This window comes from Rattus norvegicus, chromosome 10 (genome assembly GCF_021556685.1).
Source record: "Rattus norvegicus strain SHRSP/BbbUtx chromosome 10, alternate assembly SHRSP_T2T, whole genome shotgun sequence".
NCBI classification, from domain to species: domain Eukaryota; kingdom Metazoa; phylum Chordata; class Mammalia; order Rodentia; family Muridae; genus Rattus; species Rattus norvegicus.
Genome location: NC_141543.1, coordinates 96156954 through 96182295, shown reverse-complemented (window position 1 = coordinate 96182295; position 25342 = coordinate 96156954). Strand labels below are relative to the sequence as shown.

Here is a 25342-nt window from a genome sequence, read left to right as displayed (position 1 = left end):
AGAACACACAGAAGGATCATTCGCCATGATCAGGCTGCCTTCATTCCAGAGATAAAGACATAGTTCAACATATGCAAACCAATAAATGGAATTTACCACATAGCTGAGTATGAGGACATGGATCCCAGAGTCACTCAAAAGCACCAGAAAAGGCCTTTGAGAAAACCTGACATCCTTTATGAAAAGAAAAAAAAAACCCTGAATATGCAAGGGATAGAGGGGACAGAGCTCAACATAATGAAATATAATTAATTCTTTCCTGGCTCTGTGGAATTTTCATAGTTTCCAGGAACATCTAAATCTGGTACCCATAACAGATACTTTAAACTTTAAATAATCCTTTGAACTTTAAAAAATATCGGGATGTTGCATATTTAGTGCTCACCTTTAACTATGAGGCTATCTCTTAGAATTTTCTGTTCTTTTTCTGTGAGCTCAAGTCCCATGTTGCTAAGAACTTTGTCCAGGTCATTGACATTAACCATCCCTCCTTAGAAAGAAGGAAATGAGACAGTTAGACAGTTTTAGTGCATTCAAGATCCAACTACCCCTGCATCTTATTTAATAGATGTTATTACCTAAAATGTGAGGTGGGAAGTAAAAGTTTGTAAAAACTCGAGGCTCTACGCAGGGATACAAGTAAGACTATTTGCTAATGAAACCAATTTGTCAGGAAGCATGGGCAATTAGTAAGTGTCTAATATTTAAAATACAAATACAGACATGGAAATTTAATATTTGAGCCATTACCTTCATGTGACTTTATAGAATCCAGCACTTTATTCTGATAGACCTTTCCGGCAGCTATGAGGAAAAAGTAAATTCACCTTAGATGAAGATCATGTAGATTAGGACATGTCTTAGGACACTCTAAAAACTGCTTTTACATTTACTCTGAAATGAAAGTTGGAATGTCAAATTCCTGGGAAAGTGACAGATCTCTGGGAGCTTTGTCCCCTGAGCTATTATTTTGTGTTAGGACTGCTTCCAAGCTTTAGCACTATGACTGCCTTTACCACCGTCACCATGGCCACCACACAGCATCCAACCACAGTCACTCAGTCATTAATAGCCATTAGCATCCACCAGTGTTTAACTCCACACCGATCACTTTTCAAGGTCCTTCATTTCATTCAGTTCTTACTCCTATTTTAAAGATGTGGAACTCAGGATGTGGAACAGTTAAGTAACTTGTCCAAGATAACACAGCGACAGGTAGAGGAACCAGGGTTTGGGTCTGTGCACTCAGACTTGTGACTCTTCACCACTTCACTACACCATTGCTTCCTCTTACTTCTTCCTAGTCCTTGTACTAACTTTCCACTCTCTATTTCCCTTTCTTTTTCTGATCAGACCTAAGCTTGGATAAATATTAAGTTATAGTAATCACTTGCCTTTGAAGGTTTTCATGATTTAAGAGGTGAAATTTAATTAATAATTGCATGTCTTCTATATAACCTAGAATCGAATTAGAGTTAATGGATGTGGTGGTTTGAATACGCTTGGCCCAGGGAGTGGCACTATGTGGTGGTGTGGAGTAGGTGTGGCCTTGGAGGAAGTATATCACTGTGAGTGTGGGCTTTAAGACCCTTGTCCTAGCTACCTGGAAGACAGTCTTCTCCTAGCCACCTTCAGATAAAGATGCAGAACTCTCAGCTTCTCCTGTACCATGCCTACCTGGATGCTGCCATGCTCCCCTCTTGATAATAATGGACTGAACCTTTGAACCTGTAAGCCAGCCCCAATTAAATGCTGTCTTTATAACAGTTTCCTTGGTTAAGATGCCTGTTCACAGCAGTAAAACCCTAACGAAGACGATGGAGTTCTAGAATTATTAGTGTCATAAAATTATTAATGTTATAGAAAGTTCTTATATGTGCTTATAAATAGCCCTTTGTGAGGCTAAAGAGGCAACAGCATGGCTCACCATCAGTAGGCAGGGTTTCCTTGAGCTCTGAACATTCTGCCTCTGTTAGCTCGATCCCCAGGCCTCTGAGATAATTCTGAAGATCGTTTGCATCAATCTTGTTTCCTTAAAAAAGAAAGAAGGAAGGAAGGAAGGGAAGGAAGAAAGAGAATTAGTTGAGAATTTAGGGACTCACTTAATGATTTCAAATAATGCAATTCTCATGCCAATCTCACAAGTCACCTACAATTTGAGACCAAGCAAGGGAAGAATGAAATTATCCCCTATTTCTGGAAATGGAAAAGAGGAGAAAGAATGAGAAGGGGGAGCAGGAAGTAAATGGGGAGAGGAAGCAGAAGTAGAGAAGAAAGAAAGGATGAATCTTTATGGAGAAAACATTAAAACAGTTGAACTTATTGATGTTCTCTTTAAGTCTGAGGTCAAGGCATACTGAATCGGAGCTGCCTAATTGTCTAGTGACCAGAGCACCATAGATGAGCGATTTAAACATTCATGACCTCTCCAGGCTTTGATCTGGTTGATGTGACTAAGCATAAGTGGTTGTAGTAACAAGGGTGATGGTTTTATATATTTGCTCTGCCTACACCTCAAACTGCAAATAAACAATACAGCAATTAGTGGTTTGTTTTGTTTTGTTTTGTTTTTTTAAGGAAACGAATTACAAGGGGAGGCAACATGCTATGAACACACAACCTTTTGGTCTATTTTAAAAACCTGAGTCGTGTACTGTCCAACTGCAGTGACTACACTCTCAATAGTAATAAAACCCTACACACCTTTAAAGTCACCGACCAGGAAGCTAGACAATGTAAGTAGGAAACCATGTACAGCTCAAGGGCGGCTACATGACGAGTGTTTACTCACCAGAAAAGGTTTTTACTCCATCCATTATCGTTTTAAGAGCAACATTCCCATCAGCTTCAAGATAATTCAGAAACAAATCATTAACACAGATTAAAATTTTGATACAAGATACAAAGGAAAGCACCTTCTAAGACTTGTTCTAGAATGATCTTTACTGTTTTACTTAACATTTCTTTCAAGGTTGAAAGAGACACATTGTCTTACATGTTAAAATTTTTATAACAGTTAACTCTGCATTTCCTCTTTTGAGTTACTGTAGACACACACACACACACACACACACACAGACAACATACACACACACAAACACACACACAAAGTTGAATTTCAAGTCTTCCCTTGGAATTAATTTTCTTGGAAATTGTAGAATATACCTTTCTCTCTAATATACAGAGGAAGTAAAACCTACAACTGGATCCCATCACATGCTGGTTGGTCAACTGATTTGAGGAGATTGTCTAATCTACAAATAATTATTAACATTTTTGTTACAGTTCGATTTGCTATTTAATAGTAAATGCTTACATAAACATTTTTAGAATACTGTACCTAACTGCATTACTTAGCAGTCAACTGCACACTGTGGAGACCAACTAAATTCAATGAAGTGCACTGGCTATTGGGAACTTCCTCTGTGTTTAGCATGGTTTCTTAAGTAATAAGCACAGAGCAGTCCTTGGAAGGAAAGCTTCACTAAGATATCAGGTGGTGGTAAATCTGAGAAATGGCAGAGGATGATGCCAAGTGCTGCGATTGAAGTTTGAAGAGAGGGTACGAGAGGTCTCATGGAGGTGACATTTGAAAAGACCTAAACATGAGGGAGTGGGATAGGTGAATGTCCGAGAGATGGGCACTTCAGAGTGAGTGAAAGGCTTGCAAAGGCAGCATGCTGGCTCATGTGTCTAAGGAAAATGTCTTTAGAATGGGTGAAACTATTCTAGCCCAGGGCTATGGGAACACTAAACAAATCATATAATGCCTTCTGGGTCATAGTAAGAACTCTGACTTTAACCCTGGGAGAAACAAGGAAGCTTTGAAAGGGATTTTGAGTACAGGTGTTTCATGTTGTGATTTGTATGTTAACAGGATAACTTCAGATGCTGTGTAGAGAACCAGACTGATATCCAATCCTTAGATTATTACAACTGGCTGTCTTCAGACTGTGGCTTTCCTGTCCCAGTGCCTGGCTCTACCCTGGTTTCCCTGTTCATCCTCTGGATTACTGGAGCATCTTCTAACTGTTCTCTGTCCCCTCCCTATACTCTCATTAGTCCTCTATGAAGCATCCGGGGTAGGCCCGGCACACATGCGGTGCAAAGACACAACACACACACAAGCAAAACACCCATGTACAATATACACATAGCTTGCAGTCTTACAGATTTCCTCCTCTTTAACTGCATAGGAAGAGCATGCCATAGGAGGGTGGACTGACGACTGGAAGGCTGATGGTGTGTATAGGGAAACCCCTCTGCTCCCAAGAAGCTCAGTGAGGTTACAGGCTTACCATCCATCTGCAGATTCTCAATCAGGTCTTTAAATTCCTTTTCTTCGAGTTTCACACCCATGCTTCCCAGAAGAGAATCTACTTTTGTGGCACTAATAGTCCCTCCTTGTGAAAGACACAGACATATGAGCAAAATTGAAAGAACCAAATGTCTCAAAGTTATCACATTTTATGCACTGTTATCTTGCCAAGATAACACAGACCCACAGCTCAACAAATAGTAACAATGACAAAGAGAATCCTAGTGGACTTAGTAGTAGAGACCATCCCATGCAAAACTGGCCCCAAGCACCATCTACCCAGCATGCACTGCGAAAGGGTTAGGTCATGTGCACTGATGGAGGTGATGGGTTTTGTGATTTTTTTCTTTTGTTTTTGTAAATTTACCTTTTGTTTTCTGAAGCTTCAGATTGTTTCTATTAATGGCCAAGTGCCCTATATAAACCAATCTTTATTATCCCCCTCTTTAACATCCCAAATGAAGTCTCCTTCGTTTGCCTTTGCCCTGAGTGCCACACTTACCAGAATTTGCGGCATCTTTCTAAGACAGAGAGAAAGCAAAGAGAGCAAATGGCAAACAGCCCACAAGAGATGTCTGAGTGCAGTAACCACAGCATCCACGACATACAAATGAAGAAGCAGAGAGTTCAGGTCTCTCTGCACATCATCACGGCTCTCACTCACCTTTAAGAGACTTCAGGCTGTCCATCAACCTATTTTTATAGACCTTTCCGTCTTCTGTAAGAAATGAACATGCCAGGTCATGTCAGGGAACATACGAAAGCTATAATTTGTAAAAGACTTATTTGATTATGTGCATATGTGAGGTCAATCCAAAGTGATCCAATCAAGAAGCCAAGAGTTTTTTAGGACACTCTTCCCCCAACCCCAACCCTCCATGAGCAACAGTTGCTGTTAGTTCTGGCTACCTTGCTCGCTTTCTTCTTCACACCCTTGTGATTCATCTATTTCATCTCTATTATACTTGTCCAAATGTGTTTCTTTATCATGATTTAATGTTTAGTTTAATGGGAATTCATGCTTGCAACACAGGTCTGTGCAAAGGATCTCAAGATATGTGTTCTTTCTTCCGCAATCAAATAAAGGTAATTTTAAAGATTGCCACCAACAGGGACTAGAGAGTTTGTTCCCCACAACCCACAGGGGGTGGGGGGAGACAATAGGCACTGAGGAAGAGGATCTCTGGCCAGCCATATACTCTTAAAGAGCAACTGAACAGCTCCACCTCCTCCTACCCCTGCTCTCTCTCACACACAGCCCCAGGTTCTCCCTCCCCACTCACACATGCCCCTAAGTTCTCCCTCCCCCCTTTTCTTGGTTTCGACAGGATCTAAGTGTATAGCCATGGCTGGCCTAAAATCTCTACAGCACTATGTTCTTTTAAAGAACTAATGCTAATTGAAATTCTCACCATTAACTGGCAATTTTTTTAGCAACTTCAACAATTCTTTTTCCGTGAGGTTGATTCCCATTTCTTCCAGAACATTTTGAACATCTTTGGTGTCAGTCTCTTCCCCTTCAAAAACACAAAATGAAATAATTTAAACAACACCTACTTCTAAAAACACTTAGAACATCCATCACATCTCAACCTATTCCAGATTAATTTACTGATTGATAAGGACAGTGTTACACACACACACACACTCACACACTCACACACACACACATACTCACACTCACACACACACAACTGGATTTGTAAACAGATAATTTTGTCTAATGCTAATGAAGTGCCTCATTTCATATTAATAAAAGTAAGCCACACCAGTTAAAACCTGTTGTGAGCTATCAACACAAGAAAAAGAGGCTCATATAATTTCCTAGTGAATCGGGACTTTACTATCTGCATAAGCATGTTATCATGTCAGGTCGTGTTTCTGAGCATCTTTAAATAATAAAATCGCCTACATTTATATCATATTTTACTCTTATCATTCAGTGATTTAATCCAGATTTTGCCTTTTCCTCTTCTATATATGAATATTTTATGTCATCTATGAATATCGAATAATTTTGTACCAAGACACAAAACTAAAATTTATTACAAAGCCAAAGACCATAGAAGCACAGTTCTAGAACACTAGATAAATCAGATTGAAAGGTTACCAAACAAAAGATAAAGTGGTAATAAAAATGAAATATAATGTATACTCTTCATTTATATTAATTTATCACCTGTGAGAGTTTTCACTGCGTCCATCATCTCAGTAAGTTCAGCTTTGCCGTTAGCTGTAAGATTAAAAAAGTAGAATGCTTGAGCACAATGGAGTGTTGTTCAACCACAAAAAGAATATTTCATCAGTTCACCAAACGGATGGACCCAGATCAAAGACATTGTGCTAAATGGAATTACTCAGAAGGAGAAAGAAAAGTTCCACAGCCTACTCCGATCTTCAAACGTAGGTTGTTTTTGTTTCTGTTTTGGAAAAGCCAGTAAGAATTTAAGAACATTGATTACTAGAGGTTCTGATGCATAGGGGGCAAAAGGATAGTTGGAGATTAGATAGTAGGTGTTCACGTATAGACAAAAGTAAATTCTATTGTCCTAAAGAACAGCAGGGAGCCTGTAGCTCACAACCACCTAGAATATATTTTATTAATTACTAGGAAAGAAATAGATGGATCTAAACACAAGGTAATAATGATATGGAAATATTGCATATGTACTATCATACTATATTACATTCACTCGTTCAATTAAAATATTTTTAAAATGAGCAGATTCAGGAAAAATAAAGCTTGAAGTCCCTATACGCTAAAGTCTGCATTCTGCAGTTGTGGCCTACATCACACATCAGTATACAAATCTTAGATGTGAGGGATTCTCTAACAGTAAACAGTATTCTTTATCCTGATTCAGAGCTTGTTCAGTCCAAAACCTTTTGATTTTTAATCACTTATGTCAGAATTGCCTTTTATTTTTAATTATTGTAACCCCCAAAAAAAACATCCATGTCTCATAAAAACTACTAGGTTGTAATGTCCATAAATACATACTGGGACAGAGACACAGTCATCTGCTTGTTCATCTGTGTGTGCTTCTGTGCGACAATAGTAGGGCTACAAATTTATGACTGAGCTCATGTGGTTGGTTGGCCAAGGAGGTTTCACTGAAATCCCCCAAACAAACCAGGCTGTTTGCCAAGACAATGGGTTGCCGTCCACAACCTGATTCTGAGGGATGTGGTGGGGAGAGCATTGCTGAGGACAACACCCACACAACTCAACTCACTGAATATGGAAAAGTAGAGCTAGAGTCTACAAGGAGGCTTCACCCTTACATTCCATTGCCTTTGGGGCAGGTAGGTATTCTATCAAAGGAGAAACATAGACACCAACTATGGTGGTTTGAGTGAAAATGGACCCCATAGGCCCATGAGGAGTGGCACTATTAGGTGTGGCCTTGTTAAAGTACGTGTGACCTTGTTGGAGAAAATGTGTCACTGGAGGGTGGGCTTTGATGTTTTAGATGCTCAAGCCAGGCCTAGTGTTAACACCTCTTCCTGCTACTTGACGATCCAGAGGTAGAACTCTCAGCTATTTTTCCAGCACAATGTCTACCTGAGTGCGTCCATGCTTCCTGCTATGGTGATAATGGAGTTAAGCTCTGAATCCAGCCCCAATGAAAAGCTTTATTTATTTATTTTTATTTATTTATTTTTTTTGGATGTTGAACATTTCTTCAGGTGCTTCTCAGCCATTCAGTATTCCTCAGTTGAGAATTCTTTGTTTAGGAAATGCTTTACTTTGTAAGAGGTGCCATAGTCAGGGCACCCTAAGACACCAACCCAGCCATAAAATCTTTGACCTACTATATGTCCTGCCTTCAAGATATGCTAAGGTGATGGTGGTCTAAGACTTGTGGGAGTAACCAACCAATGTGTGACTTGACTCTTGACGGAACCCATGTCCAGCACTGGGTGACCAAGAACCAGAGACTGGATAGGGTAAAAGCAAATACTACTGCTCTGAGAAAAAGTAATAAAATGATTCCTAATAATATTCTGCTGAGTCATAGAACAGTGCCTTATTCAGCCATCATCACCGAAGCTTCCTCTTGCAGTAGATGGTAACAAATACAGACACTAAATAGTATATACAGAAACAGACCTTGGAAAACACAGGTCAAATAGGCTATCTCCATCGAATCCTTCCCCTCAGAGTTCAGAGAAACCCCTTGGGAGACGGGGCAGAAGGAAGGTAAGAACCAGAGAGGATGGAGGATATCAGGAGAACAAGGCTCTCTGAATCAATTGAGCCAAGCTTCTATGAACGCATAAAGACTGAATCAGGAGCAGGCACCCAGCCTGCATGGGCCTGAACTAGAGCCTCTGTGTACGTATGTATAGCTTTCAGCTTAGAATTTTTATGGGACTCTGAGTGTATGAATGAGTGGGTCTGATTCTTGTGCCTGCTCTTGGGGCTCTTCTCTTTCTGGTGGGTTGCCTTGTCCAGCCTTGAAATGACGGTTATTGTTTTATCTTATTTCATTTTATTTTTGTATTGTTTTGTTATCTCCTAGAAGATTGTTTGTTTGTTTGTTTGTTTTTCCTAATGAGGGATAGAAATGGAGTGGCTTTGGATGGGAAAGGAGGTGGGGAGTGTCTGGAGGAGGAGAGAGAGAAGAAACTGTAATCAAGATAGAGTGTTTGGAAAAAAGAATCTATTTTTCTTATTTTTAACAAGTGAAAATAATCTATAAATTCTTAAGCTCCATTTATGATAGAAAATACTGACTTAAAGATATATATCTAGGCTTTTTGTCTTTGTGATTGTACTTATTATGGTCTGAAGTTGTATTTTGATCCTAAAGAATTTTCAATACAAAATTTAAGGCTCAAACTTAACAGGGATAAAAACTATAAAATCCCAATCTTACCGAAGTCACTAATTTGTTGCAAATTATCTTTAAAGATAATTAAGCCATACGAGTTCATGGTCAGTCACAGTATAAGTGATCAAACTCTTCAATGTGCTCAGAACTATGCTTACAGTCATGCTAAGTACAAATGTAATTCATTCACAAGGACAAGCTTTGGCCTCCTATAAATGCTGGCAAGGTTAAACCTAAGGAAAATAACTAAAAACAAAGTTTAAGATTAGATATACTTAATGGATGGTTGCCTTGTGGAATTACAAATCCATGCCAGTGATATGTTTACAGTATTAGCAAAATGAGAAATATTATTTTGTCTTTTACATCAATAAATGGAGATTTTTTTCCTCACTCCAGGCCTTTCTAGGCATTGAAAACCCAGACCACATAGATTCTTTTATATTTGTAACTACTAAACCTTTATTTTTTAAATATGGTTATTTGTACAACATAACAAAAATGTTAAAAACAGGAATGGGCTTGGAATGCACTTAGCAAGGAAATAGGAGTAAAGTGGAATCAAGAAAGCTTTTCAGGATTTTTTTTTCCTGGTTAATACACTGGCCAAGAAATGCAAGCATAATTAATTATGTGCCCTCAAAGCTCCTTGGAGGGCAAAAAGAGGTAACTGAAACTGCAGTGAATAAGAATTAGATTGTTTTAATGTTTTCATCTATATTTATTTTTTGATACAGCTTTATTTATTTCATGTATGTGAGTACACTGTTGCTCTTCAGACACACCGGTAGAGGTCGGATCCCATTACAGATGGTTGTGAGCCACCATGTGGTTGCTGGGAATTGAACTCAGGACCTCTGGAAGAGCAGTCTGTGCTCTTAACCACTGAGCCATCTCTCCAGCCCCTTGATACAACTTTTGAATCTGACTGTCTGCAGAATGCAGTAAAAACTAAAGCTTTCCAGCAAGTTTTTGCTCTGTGGAAGCATCATACTTTGATGTTGTTCACAGTCTTGTTTCATTTACAGTAGCAGCTGGATATAAACTTTTATACTTCAGGATTTTTTTGTGGTTATTTCTCAGGTACTTCCAAATATCCTGCTACCCTGTAGGAAAGTCTTTTTAAACTCATAATTAAAATTGTCCTGAATTTCAAAAATCCCAAATTCTTAGTTAAAAAGCCCTACTTTAAAAAAATTTAAAGGTCAATGATCATTGTTGATTTAATAGATTTTGTTTGTTGTTTTAGCTTTATGCTTGCCTTTGGTCTGGTAAATGGTCAGATTCTGGCAGGGGAGATACTTAACAGCATCTGTCTTCTATTAAGGAAATCATCTTATATAGTATAAAGACATTTTATGCAGTATTCCAAGCTTCTAGTACATAATTAGTAGTGAATGAATGTAATGTCTGGTTTTGTGTGTCAACTTGACACAAGCTGGAATATTCACAGAGAAAGGAGCCTCCCTTGAGGAAATGCCTCCATGAGATCCAGCTGTAAAGCATTTCCTCAATTAGTAATCAAGGGTGGGAGGACCCACCCATTGTGGGTGGGGCCATTCCTGGACTGGTGGTCCTGGATTCTATAAGAAAACAAGCTGAGCAAGCCAGGGGAAGCAAGCCAGTAAGCAGCACCCTCCATGGCCTCTGCATCAGCTCCTGCCTCCAGGTTCCTGCCTTGTGTGAGTTCCTGTCCTGACTTCCATTGGTGATGAACAGCAATGTGGAAGTGTAAGCTGAATAAAACCTTTCTCCTCAACTTGGTCATGATGTTTTGTGGAGGAATACAAACCCTGACTAAGACAATGGACATCACCTTGATATTTGAAACTATGGCTGCCTGTGTCTTAGATATCTGTTGTCAGGTAGTAGGAACCTGTGCACCGAGTACACTGTAAGGATGCCTCTTCTATGTATCTATCTACAAAGCATGCCCAGGCATGACATGGGGCTCTGGAGGCTCCAGAGAAATACCATTATGTCATATCTGAACTTAAATTTGTCAAATGGCTCTTTATGTATTTTACTTATATGAAGTTTGGAATAATGTATGAAATTTATACAAACAAAATCTATTAAGTTAACAATGGTCATTTACTTTTAAAAATTTAAGAGTAAAGATCAGAGATGGCTAACAGCCCAAGTGACCTCTATGCTATCTGTATGACTGCGTTCACTCCAGATCTTTCCCTAGTCCCTTAAGCTAGCACAGGTAGCTTATCTCTAGAATCCATCTCGTTGGAAGAAATCACATGTACTCTGAGTTGAGTTTAGATGTAGTTTTGCCTCCTTGAGTACTTGGGATGGTTTTGTACCAAGAAACTATTTTCTAAATTGTAGTGTGTTTAAATATGTTGGCAATAAACTGTCTGTCATCAGACTCCTGAAGTTTGAGCCAGCCTGGCTAAGTTGGGAGAGTCAAGTTTTCTTTTTCACCTCTTTGCATATCATTTTGCTGCATAGCTAGGATGCCTGCAGGGATCCTCCCCATCTTTGCTAATTTTTCAAATATTCCCAGTATTAATTTTTAGAAAAGTTTCAGTCACTATGGTAATCTTAAACGACTAATCAAATGTGACTGCTCTCTTTTTGAATCAACCACATTTACCTTGTCAAAGGTAAAATGTCAGTCTCATTTTCCATTGCTTTTGTTTATTTTGCCATCAAATAGTGGTTTGTCAGTCAGACAGTCCCTAAGAAGCTGTGTGGTACTTTGTGGAGTCACAAGGATCACTGAGAGCTTTGCTACAGTGCTATAGAGTGGCTCACAAGAAATTAACCATCCCTAATAGATCCCCTTTATTTATACAGAAAAAGATAGATCATTCAGATATCAGACCTATGTTTCGGTTGTCCCACAGAACAACACTGAACAAGATGGATGAGGTGGTGACCATAGTGGATTGTTTCTTCTGCTGCTGAGATGTCAGATTTATCAGAGAACCAGATGCAGTGACATACACCCGTAATCTGAGAAGTTGGGAGGCCGAAGCAAGAGTGCTAATGAATTTGGAGTCGCAGTCCCTACCCCAAGTAGGGTCAGCCACCTCTTCTTAACAAACCAATCTAAAGAACTGAATTAGGAGAGGGAAGCAGAAAAGCGGATGTATTCGATGTAACCACATTGGGAAGAGGGACAAAGAGATCCAGGACCCTCACGACCTTCTTTAGGGTGCTGAAGAGAGAGACTAAAGTAGAACATTAAAGACATGCGATGTCGAGGTAGCCCCAGTAAAGGCGCGATCCCGAGAATCACTGACCCAACCTTGTCTGGGCTTCAGTCTCACTCTGTAAGGTGGTGGTCAGACAAGTCGTTAGAACCATGAGAAAATCTCTGAGGGAGACAAGTTCCCCTTCTGACTGATGCCTGGTCCTTCTCCCAGCATGAGATTCCTGGGGGGAAATTCATCTTTGGGGGAATTTATTGTTTCAATAGTTTGATGGTCAGATTGAGAGCCACAGGACCAGTTTTAGAATGTCATTATTTCTGACATCCAGTTACAGGAGAACCATAAATATGAATGATACTCTCCTTGGTTATCTAGAGAGAACCTGTCTCAAATAAGCAATTATAACAAAAATAATTAGCAAAGGCTTTGAGTGATTGAATCTCTGCTCCTGGAAGGAAGTGTAATCCCAGATGAATGGAGAGAGAAATATTTAGTGGAGATTGGTAACTAATTAAACAGAGAGTAAGCAGGAAGAAAAAGACAGTGAACTTGAAGCCAATAAAATGGAAAGTAAGATAAACTGAAAACTAAAAGAAAAAGGAGCTTTGGAAAACAGGCACGTAAAAGATCCAGACATGTTGCATTGTTGGGGTTTGAGGGAAAGAGAAAGAACATACCCACAACAAACAACCGCCACCACCAACAACTAAAGTTGGACTGATGCCAGGACTGACAGACTTTCCTCCCTAGGAAGCTATTATGAATTCCCTGTGTGGTTAAGAAGGGTCGCATAACAAAGAACATCCTACATCCCAAGCAGAGAGGGAGACATCTGTGAATCAAGACTTAACAAGGGAGCTAAGTGGGAAAAGCTGAAAAGCGTCAGAGCAAGTTTATAACACCAATTCCAGTTCCTCTGGGAGAGGTAGTGAGGAGGGGGAACAGACACAAGGGCAGGTGAGCATCCTAGAAGCTAAATGGACTGGTGGTTCTAACTATGGGAGAAGCCTATAGTTCTGCAAAGTGCTAGGTCCCAGGTGGTGGGGGATTTGGTGGGGTTGTGTCACTACTTGTGTGATAACACTGGAAAAGAAATATATTTGTCCCTCGCCACATCTCAGAAACCTATAGCCAGCTGCCATCGTGTTGGGGGAGGTATTGTTTGAGACTCAGATACTCTTTGGATCAGGAACCAAGAATCAATCTCAAGTCACAGACACCTCCAGTCTCAGTGTGTAGGTGAGAGGTAGCCACAAAGGGAGGATGGAGGGTCAGAGGGAGAGTCATGAGTTTAGGCATGGTAGAGCTTGGAAGGTGTGATGACTGGAGCCAAGGGCACCACAGGTTCTGGAGACTGTCACAGACTTGAGATCTCTGAAGCTATCACCAGATGATTTCTTCCTTACAGTAATGTCTCCTGGATGATCACCTACAGTGTAGTCCTGGGCAGCTCTGAGATGTAACTCTGGTTCTGTAATACCTCTTCGTCTCTACAATCTCCTCCCCCTGCACTGTGGTTTGTTGCCAGACAGAATCTAAAAGCACTGAGACCCCCAGGTAGAGTGCTGGCCTTCTTCAGGGCTCTCTCTCCATATAGAATTCAGTACTTTGCCTTCCCCATTTCCTGAAGCACATGGGGGACACCTCTGACCTTGGGTGTTTGTTGCTGTATGTATAGACTGGTGGGCTTGTGTGGTGAGTGGGAGCTTGCTGGACTCACAGGCTTTGAAGCACACTGGGGTGGGGCTCCTGCACCAGTGGCTCCTAGTAAGCAAAGAAAGGAATCTTGTAAAGTAGGCCTAACCTGAAGGTAAGACCTGCCCTTTCAGTGGCCGCTCCTCAGTCTGTGTCAGTAATAACTAAAATAGATTCTAGCTATGAATTGTCACCACCCAGCACGCCGGGCAGAGTCTAAGAAAATGGCTCCCTTGGTTTTGTTCAGTAAATACATTTCCTCCTGTCTTCTACTCATTCTTATGTGGACTTCTGTTTCAAATCCAAGATGGCCCCTCTATCCAACATTTGAGGAGAAGGGAAAAAACAAGATGAGGCCTCCCTGGTTAAGGATGTTTCTAGAAAATAACACTTCTGACTTTCATTAGGCAGAACACATCATCTTACCACAGGTAGCTTCAGTGGAGATAGGAAATGTAGTACTTATCCTAGACAACCATGAACCCAACTGAAACAAGGTTTCTGACACTGAAGAGGAAGAACAACAAGATGTGGGACTTGGGAAGGAGATCGGTACCCATAATTCTTAGCTCTAACACGATGTTTTAAGTGTTATTTCTTTTGTTAAATTTCTGAGTGGAACATGCCAAAGATAGAAAAAAGGACATTTTAAAATATGTATTTTAATTATGCATGTGTGTCAGCATGGGGCATAAACACACACATGTTCAGGTGCCCATGGAAGCCAGAAGAGGGCAATGGATCTCTAAGAGCCAGAGTCCCAGACAGTTGTGAGCTACCCCATGGGGTGCTGGGAAATGAACTCTGGTCCTGAGCAGAATCATTGCATGAGCTTAACTGTTCACTCACATCTTCAGCCCAGAAAACTAATTTTGAAGTTTCAAAAGGCTTTGCTCTTGCATGACCATGCACTGAGAAATAAATGCCACGAGAAAAGTAACACAGACTGGAATTTTTGCTAACTTAGAGGATAGGCAGACAGGTGTAAAATTGAATGTGTAAAATCTCACATATGTGTATAATTAAGACTGTGAGAGGATGTCCGTGACCCTGATAACAAAGATGCTGTGAAGTCTGGATTGTCACTCGAAAGCACCTTCTCTGATCGGTCTTCCCAGGGCCCTGAAAACAATGTACTTACGGTTTGAATCAGTTCTGAACTTTAGATAGATCATTCCAGCAGTCTGGTAGACAATATGGGAGGGGGAGGTGAGGGCCACAGAGAGGAAGCAGCAGTGGTGGTGAACGGAGAGCTCAGGGGTGAAGAACACTTACAGCTCTTGAAGAACATCCAGGTTCAGGATGGGCAGATCCGAAGTACCTGACGCTTTCTTCTGGACTCTGTCTATGGCCGATACGTTCATACGTATGTGCTCACACACAGACACATACCCATATTTTAAAATTTAAATAAGTCTTTAAAAATGAGGCTGGAGAGATGGTTCTGCAGTTAAAATCCTGGGCTGCTCTTCCAGAGAACTCAAGCTCTATTCCCAGCACTCACATAACAGCTCGAAAACTTTCAACAACTCCAATTCCAAGAAACCTAACATCCTCGTGTGGCCTCTGCAGGCACCAGACACTCACATAGTGCACTGACATACGTGCAGACAAATGAACCCACACGCATAAAATAAAATTAAAATAATAAGTTGAAACAGATACGCAAAAAGACAACGTGGAGAGAAGAGTTGTGTTGCTATTCTGAGACCACCAACTGGAAGTGACAGGCTTGAAATGTGGCCCGTGCTAGTAGGACAGAACTTAGGGGTAAACTGAGGAAATATGCATAAGTGTTTAAGGCAACCTCGGGAGCAAGGGGAAGAATGGCCAAGAGGAGGAGAGTATAGTTACGTTTGGGTAAATATGTGGCAAGCAGCCATCAGGAAGATACCAGAGAGTAAGCTTGGCAGCAAGGGGATCAATTTCAATGTGGTAATGTTGAGATTGGGTTTCAAAAGGATTGTTTAAGGGTTAGGTCTGGTCAGCATACAGTTGTGTAATCCCAAGGTTCAGCATAGACTGGAATAGAGACATGGACCTGAAAGTTCCTGAGTGACAGGGAAAGGGGCTGGTTGAGGGATAGTGTTTATTGAGTTCATGCTTTCTTTTGAATCTTGTGTTTTACTCTCTGAATGTCTAGCTCTGTTCCTTGGCCGTTTTTGGAGGTTAGATAGTAATCATGGTGTTACCCCTGGTGTATCTTAATCTATTACAGAAGGGATGGGTAATTTGGGGTTTTAATAAAATAATAGGATTTCTATTTTTTTTGTCTTCCTCCAACGTCTTTTTTGAGAAAAGAAAACTTTAATAATCCTTATATAGCTTAGTGAAGACACAACAGGAGACACAGCAGTTCTATAACAGGCTCACCATCAACTGGCAGGGTTTCTATTAGGTCTTTAAGCTCGTCGTCTGTGAGTCTAATCTCCATATTGTCCAAGACGGTGTCCATGTTACTGACATCAACTTTCCCTTCTTTGAAAAACATTAAATTAGAAATGCACGGAAAGCGAATAATTAAAACATTTCTTTCACCATTACATGCCATTGTTTAATTTTTTTTCTCTTTTTTCTTTTTTTCGGAGCTGGGGACCGAACCCAGGGCCTTGCGCTTGCTAGGCAAGCGCTCTACCACTGAGCTAAATCCCCAACCCCACTATTGTTTAATTTTAATATGACCCTACGCTCATATTAAAATTAAAAACTTGATGATTCACACATTTATATCACAATATGAACACAATATGAATAGTCTGACTCTGTGCTCCAGAGGGCAGAGTTAGTAGAGTTTAAACACTAAAATCAGAGCCTCTCTCTCTCCCTGAGGTTTGTGGTTGACTCAAACCTACACGGGACACTGCTCACTGAACATTTTTACGCCTCTTTCCCAGCAATACTTTTGAACAATAAAGCCTATTTGTGTTTTCTGAGGCTTTGAGTTAATTATTATCGAGACTGCTTGCTGAATTAAAAAACAAACAAACGAGATCCCGGGAACTTTGACCTTTCTTTTCACTTTTGCTGCAAAAATACATGAAGTCATTCTTTTGAAGTAAAACTTGAAAAATTCCAAATTTATTTTTGCTTAAGCAAAGATAGTGTCTAGGATACTATTTGTCAAATTACAAATATATACTTCAAAATTTAAGGAAATGAGCTATAAATAAGAAATGGGATTTCCTATCTAATGAGTTACTATCTGGACCACGAGGTTCCTTGAGAAAATTCTGTTTTCTTACTAATTCTCTAGCTTACCTTTGAGAGTCTTTATTTCATTCAACAATCTATTCTGGAATACCATTTCATCATCTATAATAAAATAATATCATATTTTTGTAATATAAAATCATAAAAACTATACATTTGTCATGAATATTAATGTTTTATTTCACAACAGAAATACTATTAAAGACAGCATTTACATGTATTATGATTATATAGAATTGAAACATATTTCCTTAAATATTTATACTCCACTGCCCTCAAATATACATGAATTTGGGAAAGGGAAATTTTTGCTTCCTGATAAATCTACAGTCTCGCATTGGCCGCATTTTTAGTTGTTCTATAGTGTGTGAAACGCACACATATTTAGTAAACTTCTACAATAGTGAAACACATATTATTTTCTCCTTTTATTTCCTTCCTAGTTTCTCGTTCCTCTTTACTTTCCCCATATTTTCGTGTTTATAGAACCCAAAGCCTTTTGCATAGCTCTAATAGCACCAAGGACTTACGGTTAAATTTATACTCCAGCAATTTCCACAGAGAATTAAGTAGGAAAGTCTAAAGCTTCTTCACTGCCCACTGATACCCATGGGTGATGCTTCATTAGTGTTTGAGGCTTACCGTCCACAGGCAGGACCTGCGCCAGATCCGAGATCGCCTTCTCTGTGAGCTCAATGCCCATGCTTCCCAGAATGTATTTGAGATCATTGATATCAATTTTATTACCTTTGAAAAGACAGCAGTATTGTCATTAGGTAAACCAGATATTTAGCCATGCTTGTAAGGCATGTTGTACAAATTAAAGTCTAATGTTTAGATAACATTTATCTACATAAAACCGATAGAAGAAACATTTTAAAATTATCCTGACTGGTGGTTTGAATAAGAGATTTTTTTTTTAAATTTTGGAGACCTGACAAAATGACAGGGATAATGCATATATAACTCAGAAATTTAGGAGCCTAATCAGAAATAAATAGACATTTCTACAGGTATAATTCTTTTGATTTAAAACACAAGATTTAATGTTATAAGCTGGCTGGTGGCAGCACATATTGGGAGGGGTGGTGGAGGAATAGGGGGGTGGAGAGCAGAGGATCTTTTAGTTCCAGGCTAGCCTGGTCTACAGAGTGAATATTCCAGGATAGCTGGAACTACATAGAAAAATCTTGTCTCAAAAAAATGAAAAAAAATCAATAAAAAAATAAATCACTGTAACAACATTTTGAATCTTCAAAATTTGTCCCAAATTTATCTTACCATTTGCTATGTTTCTAGTATATATGTCTATGTATGTAAAATAATATGTGTGTATATTTATATCATAGTAGACAAAATCCCTCTAACTATAGAGTATCTCCAGAAATGAGAAAAAGTGGTTCCAAGAAAAAGCAAATAGCATTTCAGTACTAAAATCTTGATAACCTATCGATGGAGTATCAGAAACAATAGCAAATTAATTTTTAAATTGTTTTAAATATGTGTGCGGATGGTACATTTGCCTTTCCCTCCCTCTCCCTCCCTCTCCTTCCCCCCCTGGCAGCAAGCCCCCAGGGTCTACTTGTCTCTGCCCCCATCACGTTGGGTATATATGTGTGTTCCATACCCTACTTCTATGTGGATGCTAGGGATTTAATTCAGTTTCTCACACTTATATGAGAAACTCTGTACACACTGAGTCATCTCTCCAGGCACCAGGGCAAATTATTCCTTAGCAATGAGCAAAAATGCAGACTCTAAAAGCAGGTGTATATGACTGATAAAAGCCGTTTAATACAGCACAGTGTAAGAGTTTCAGTTATGTTAATCTTACCCACCTGTATAAGCTTTCATTACATCAACCAAGTTTTTCATTTCAATTTCTCCAGCATCTGTAAGAAAATAAGCATTTATATATGGACATGATTCCCAAGATTCAGAAAGCATGAATCACGACATTAAGTTAAGTAGTATTTAGATGCTCTAGCATTTTAACGTATTTTAAATACTTCATATGCATGCTTTTATGATGAGAATGTTAAAAAAATCTACGTTCATCGATTTAAAAATACACACTATTATTTTTCTGTCTTTAACTTTTTTGAGATTATAATATATACACATATATTCCTAAATATGACCTCCTCAGTCTGTATAATGTTACTTGCATGTATGTTTTCAGGGCTGATCATTTGATATTGGATAACCAGTTGGTGTGCTCTCCCCCAGGGAAGACTCATTTGTGGCATTCTTTAATTGCTCATAGCTCTTTGTGTAGGGTGGCGGCCTCATGGGCTTTACCATCCACTTTGCCATTTCCACTGGAGTTGTACTGCAAAAGTGTATGCTATTACTAACTGTACTAAACATGAACGACTCAGTAGTGCTCCTATGAAGCCAGAACTTTGAACCCTTTGAACATATCTCCCTTCCTTTCTTACCCCAACTCACTCCAATCTGGAGCCTCCTTTTGGTTCTATGCGTTGTCTACTTCAAAATCCAACCCAGACATAGACAATCAGCACCTGCCTTTGTGTGTCTAATTTTCCTCCACTGGGGTGATTTTCTGGGGTGCCCTCTCACGGCACGAAAAATGCGAACAGAGCTGGGCTGTGCATCTAGGGATTCGCTGCTCTCTTCTAGGTCTCCTGGGCACTTGAGTATGTCTATGGTATTGTCCGCAGTGTCTCTCCTATTTCTTACTGATTTTGTATATTTTAGCTTTCTTACTTTTTCTTAGGTCAGCTAGTTTAGTTAGGTCAGCTTTAAGCTTGTCAAGTCTATGTTTTCAGAAGTTCAACCTTTAGCTTTGCTGACTTCCCCATGGCTTTCCTAGGCTGTCTTTTGCTGACTCCTGCTGTACTCTTTATCCATATCCTTCTCTGTCTGCACTAAATTTCTCTTTAGCCCTCTGAGGTGTGGAGAGCCTTTTGGGGCCACTTTCTTCTAGACACTTGGCAGGAATTTGGCCAGGACAAAAGAAGTAAACTCAAGGCAGGAATCTGACTTTGGGCCAGGACTCAGGAAAAAGGCCCAGATTAAGTACATTTGAGTTAATGCAAAACTCAGAGCAGGCTCAGTGGAGACCTATGTGGCATCCTTTGTCTTGGTCGTCCTGACTAAGCCCCTAGAAAGGTGTTTACAGGATTTTGCTTATTGCCTGGCTTGTTCCTTGACCCAGACCTGATCTTATTATAATGCATGTCATTAAAGTAGTATAAAAGCAGACTGGAAAACAGTAAATCCGCTTCAGCCTCAGAACTGGCTGGAGTCATGTTATAATGTTGTCTAATTGTCCTTTTTCTTTTTAATCCTCACTCCTGCCCTAGAGAACCTGTTGGTTGACTGAGCTGGCTTGGTCACTGAGGCATAACTCTGGGTTGTCTATTTGAGATATATCTTCTTTTAAAAAGTAGTCAGCAGGGGTTGGGGATTTAGCTCAGTGGTAGAGCGCTTGCCTAGGAAGCGCAAGGCCCTGGGTTCGGTCCCCAGCTCCGAAAAAAAGAACAAAAAGAAAAAGTAGTCAGCAATCTTTTCTCGTTCTCCTCTGGGAAGGGTTGAAGGAGAAAAGGGAAGTGGGTATAATCTAAATATATCTTATCCATGCATGAAATGACAAAGGAATATAAATAAGAATGTATAATGAACAACAAAATCTACTATATATGCCACCACCACCATCACAACAACAACAACAACAACAACAAAACCAGTCTAAACAAACAAACAAAAAGCTCGAATTCCAGTATGCCCGGGCTGTAAGAGCTTTCTTTATGTACTGACCGCTCACTGGCAAGCTCTTGGCCATGTCTTTATATTCCATGTCTGTAAGTTTCGCCCCCATGCTCTTCACCACCGTGTCCAGTTTGTTGGCAGAAACTTTCCCTCCTTAAGGTGGGGGGAGGGAGATCATGAAGAAAAATCAGTGACAAAATGTGACAAATCCAGTTCTTTCCTGGCTATCACAGGTTTCTCAGTATGAGGTTAAAGGTCCATAGAGGTCAAGGTAAGTGCACAAAGTCATAACACAGTGAAAGTAGAATGTATTTTCTGAGTTTTTTTTTTTTTTTTTTTTTTAGAATCATCAGAAGGACACAAAGAAATGCCCACTGAGGATTCTGAAAAGTGTGCTGATCATCGTTTCTCTGATGTCTCCATAAACTTCCCGAGCTCTAGAACAGATTTTTAAATTGTTAGTACTACTTTTCGTTTGTTATTCATTGTTCAGGCTTCCACTTTATTTCCCGCCTTGCCAGTGACTTGAAAATCCTGCGCTCAATGGTGCACGTATCCGTTGGAAAGTCAACGGGACTAGGTGCTAGGATGCAGGCAGCAAACGCAAATGAGCAGGGGACACACAGACACATGGCAGACTGAAGAACTGGTGCTTCAGTTAAGTATAAAGGGTTATAAATGGAAGATATTGATATCGGATTTAATTGCTTATCACTTACTTTTAAGAGACTTCACAGTGCCCATCAATCTATTATGGTAGAAATTTCCATCCGCTGTAGGAGAAAGCACAGTTTAGATCAATGTAGGATGAGTTGAAGTCACTCTTTGGACCTTTAGCTATTGAGCCATCTCTCTAGCCTTCAAGGGTAATATTTTGACCTAACGCAGTTTATTACCGTATTTTTAAAACAGGCAATTTATATAGCTCTAAGTATGAAAGGCAAAGTTTAAAACTCTCACAAAAAAATAGGATATTTTTTATGACTTTGCAGTAAAAATACATAAAAATTCAAATCTTAAAAAGGAATCTACATAAATTTAAAGGGCATATGAATACAGATGAAAATGTAAAGCCATGTCAACATCAAGGAATATTTTTAAAAATATAAACAAAAAATTAGTATTTAAAACAGGAAAACAGGGCTGGAGAAATGGCTCAGCAGTTAAGAGCACTGACTGCTCTTCCAGAGGCCCCGAGTTCAATCCCAGCAACCACGTGGTGGCTCACAATCATCTGTAATGAGATCCGGTGCCCTCTTCTGGTGTGTCTGAAGACAGCTACAGTGTACTACTCAGATACATAAAATAAATAATTCTTTAAAAAAAAAAAAGCAGGAAAGCAAAGAGAGCCACCTTTCTTGACCCTGATTTATAAATGCAGTTTTACTGGTGCATAGCTATACCCTTTCAAAAATAAAACTATGAACCGTGAGTAATTTTGGCTTACATTAAGAAGGCTGAGCAGTTCTGATAGAGGTGGTAAAGCCTAGTGTATTTGCCATCGAGCTTTTTGCCCAAATCATGTGCTTGCTTCCTAAAGGATGTTTACAGAACAGTGAGAAAAACAGATGCCAACTAGGAAAATATAGGGCAAAAATCACAAGATGGGCTCTTTGCAAAGGACAAAACAACTATTGAGAGATCTATGAAAGTCCTCATGGAAATAGCAGTTTTAAACCCCATGGATTAAGGGGTATTTGATTGTATGAGGCCCTGGGAAGTGTAGGGGATACTCCTGGAGCAGTTGTGAGTCTCTTAAAAATTCTGGGCTCTCTTCCTTTAGGTGCCTGACAGGATCCCCAACCAAGCTCAGTTACATTTTCCAAGGCCATTTCTGCCCTAGAATGTTTCTTTGCCTGTTTGACAGTCTAACATCTTAAAGACAACAAAAGAATGTAAAGAAGACCAGTTAGCTGTCTCAGAGGGTAAAGGCATTGGCTATCAAGGTTGATGACCTGAGTTCAGGCCTCAGGGAACACATGATGGAAGGAGACTGTGCATGCACACTTAAATATGATAAAAAAAGTTTCAAAGGAACATAAGGAAAGTTTTGGAAGTAATGTGTTTAGTAACTTTGACCGTGGATGGCCATGGTACTGTGGGTAAAATGTGTACATTAAACACACATGAGTTTCTGGCTATCAAACTAGTAGAAAAACATTAATAAACGCATAGAATCTCTCAATCACAACAAAAAGTAAGGACAAACTATGAAATAATGATGCAAGTATTAGGTTAAATGAAACATGGAATTATAACCCAAGTATATAGAAATACACACACACACACACACACACACACACACTACTCAGTATTTAGAATTTTAAGGAGGTATCCACTAGAAAAATATACAGATTTATTTACCTATTTATTTATTGTCTTTTATTTCTATGTGTACGAGTAGTTCTGCCTGCATGTATGTCTGTGCACCAACTGTGGTCAGCAGAGGCAAGAAGAAGTTGTCTGATCTTCTGGGACCAGATTTATAGATGGTTGTGAAGCACCACGTGGGTGCTGGGAATTGATCCCTGGTCCACAGCAAGAGCAGCAGATGCTCCTTCCCACTAAGCCATCTCTCCATCTCTCCATTCCCCAGGAAATATTTTAGAAGCCAGCTTGCTTCTTTTCCTTCTCGGAAGCGCAACTCACTAAAGTGGTGAAGGTTCAAACGAGACTACTCTTCTTTCTTTGTTATAAGGAGCCTTTCTACAGAAAAGCATTATTTCTATCTAAAGAACTGAAGAAGAGTTGAATGGCACAGCTGGGCTTGCTTGCGCGTCATACTTGGGCCGACATCTGATCTTAATGTCTCCATGGCCATTATGATGAAGGTAGTCAAGCCCTCACAGGTGAACTCCCACCTACGTTCTCCTCATGGCTACAGCAGAACTTACTGTCAACAGGGAGGTTATTCATCAGCTCTATGACTTCCTCCTCCGTGAGCTCCACTCCCAGGCTGTCTAGAATATCTTTCATGTCTTTGATGTTTTCTTCATCTCCTTAAAAACAAAGCAAGGCAACAGAGCTATATGTTACTTTGAGGCTAGGTGACATTTTAAAATAATTATTTGTGGGGCTTGAGAGATGGCTCAGCACTGGCTACTCTTTTCAGAGGACCTGAGTTTGCTGCCCAGCATCCATATAGAGGATCACAACAGTCTTAAACTCCAGTCAGAGAGGATCTGAGGCCCTCTTCTGACTACTCTGGGCACCAGGCATACATACAGACATATATGCAGGCAAAGCGGCCATACACATGAAAATAAAATTAAATAAATACTTTCTTTTGGTGTCAGGTGCCATGGCTCAACTCAGTAGATAGAGTCAAGAGGACCAAAAGTTCAAACCTAACCTAGTTTAAGGCTAGTCTGTGCTACATAGGAGAATCTGCTTTAACAAGGTAAAATGAGGCTGGAGAGATGGCTCAGTGGTTAAGAGTGTTGGTTATTCTTCCAGAGGACCCGAGTTCAATTCCCAGCACCCACATGACAGCTCCCAACTGTCAGTAACTCCAGTTCCAGGGGATCCAACACTCTCCTACGGACACACATGCAGGCAAAACATGATTGTGCATAAAATGAAAAGAAATAAATCATAAAAACAACTAAAATGAATAAATAAAAGATTGAGTAATGTGACTATTCAGTGTTAATATCAACAAGTAAAGGAACCACAGTGCAGACCCCACCTAACTGCTTCTACTTGGAAAGGAGTGGGTTTCTTCCCCTGTCCTACTAAATCAGGTGACTTCAAACAGACATCAAGTATAGCACAGAGTTAAGCATTTATTGAAAAGTTCAGTTTACATTTTAATTATCCAGATAATTTTATAATCAGAGGCTGGATGGGTTTGTTATTCAAGTTATGGAGTTTATATTTTTATTAAACACTACTTCATAATTTATAACTTTATATTTTTAAGGCACAGAGTACTAAAATTATGTTAATTAAAATTAATATACAGGAGGAAATCTCACTGTTAACAAAGAACAGTTAGAATAATTAGCCTTAAAATGCATATAATTCAAAGTATAACTATATTAGATGTAAGCAAGAGTAGAAGAGAATAGAGAAATCAGGATAGCTGTTCAGATAAAAGTGACAGCCTTGGATTTAGAAAAATGATGGCTTACCTATGAGAGTCTTTACTTTCTTCATTAAGTCATGGAAATTAACTTTCCCTTCACCTGTAAGAACAGATATTAGGACACAAGCATTGTCAAAGAGAAAAACATGCAAATAAAATTTACTTGACCCACAAAAATTATCCGTATTATGTTTTGAAAATCATCTTCCAATTTTAATGACCAGCTCTTGGAAAATCATGACATATTAGTAAAACGGTACCCTGTTCCCATGTCTTAACCAGGAGGTGA

General features: G+C 39.5%; 1 protein-coding gene across 1 annotated transcript in view; it reads right to left on the bottom strand.

Moving 5' to 3' along the window:
• Efcab3 (EF-hand calcium binding domain 3) overlaps positions 1 to 25342 on the bottom strand; it is a 506364-nt gene that overhangs the window by 199427 nt on the left and 281595 nt on the right. The window contains exons 77-92 of the mRNA XM_087572380.1: positions 25100 to 25153; positions 23861 to 23965; positions 21686 to 21739; positions 21015 to 21119; positions 19070 to 19123; positions 17874 to 17978; positions 17280 to 17333; positions 16395 to 16499; positions 6498 to 6551; positions 5731 to 5835; positions 4983 to 5036; positions 4299 to 4403; positions 2792 to 2845; positions 1928 to 2032; positions 751 to 804; positions 386 to 490 (exon numbers count right to left, since the gene is read on the bottom strand). Of these exons, the coding sequence (XP_087428506.1) occupies positions 386 to 490; positions 751 to 804; positions 1928 to 2032; positions 2792 to 2845; positions 4299 to 4403; positions 4983 to 5036; positions 5731 to 5835; positions 6498 to 6551; positions 16395 to 16499; positions 17280 to 17333; positions 17874 to 17978; positions 19070 to 19123; positions 21015 to 21119; positions 21686 to 21739; positions 23861 to 23965; positions 25100 to 25153 (1272 nt within the window). The remainder of the gene's footprint in view (positions 1 to 385; positions 491 to 750; positions 805 to 1927; positions 2033 to 2791; positions 2846 to 4298; positions 4404 to 4982; positions 5037 to 5730; positions 5836 to 6497; positions 6552 to 16394; positions 16500 to 17279; positions 17334 to 17873; positions 17979 to 19069; positions 19124 to 21014; positions 21120 to 21685; positions 21740 to 23860; positions 23966 to 25099; positions 25154 to 25342) is intronic.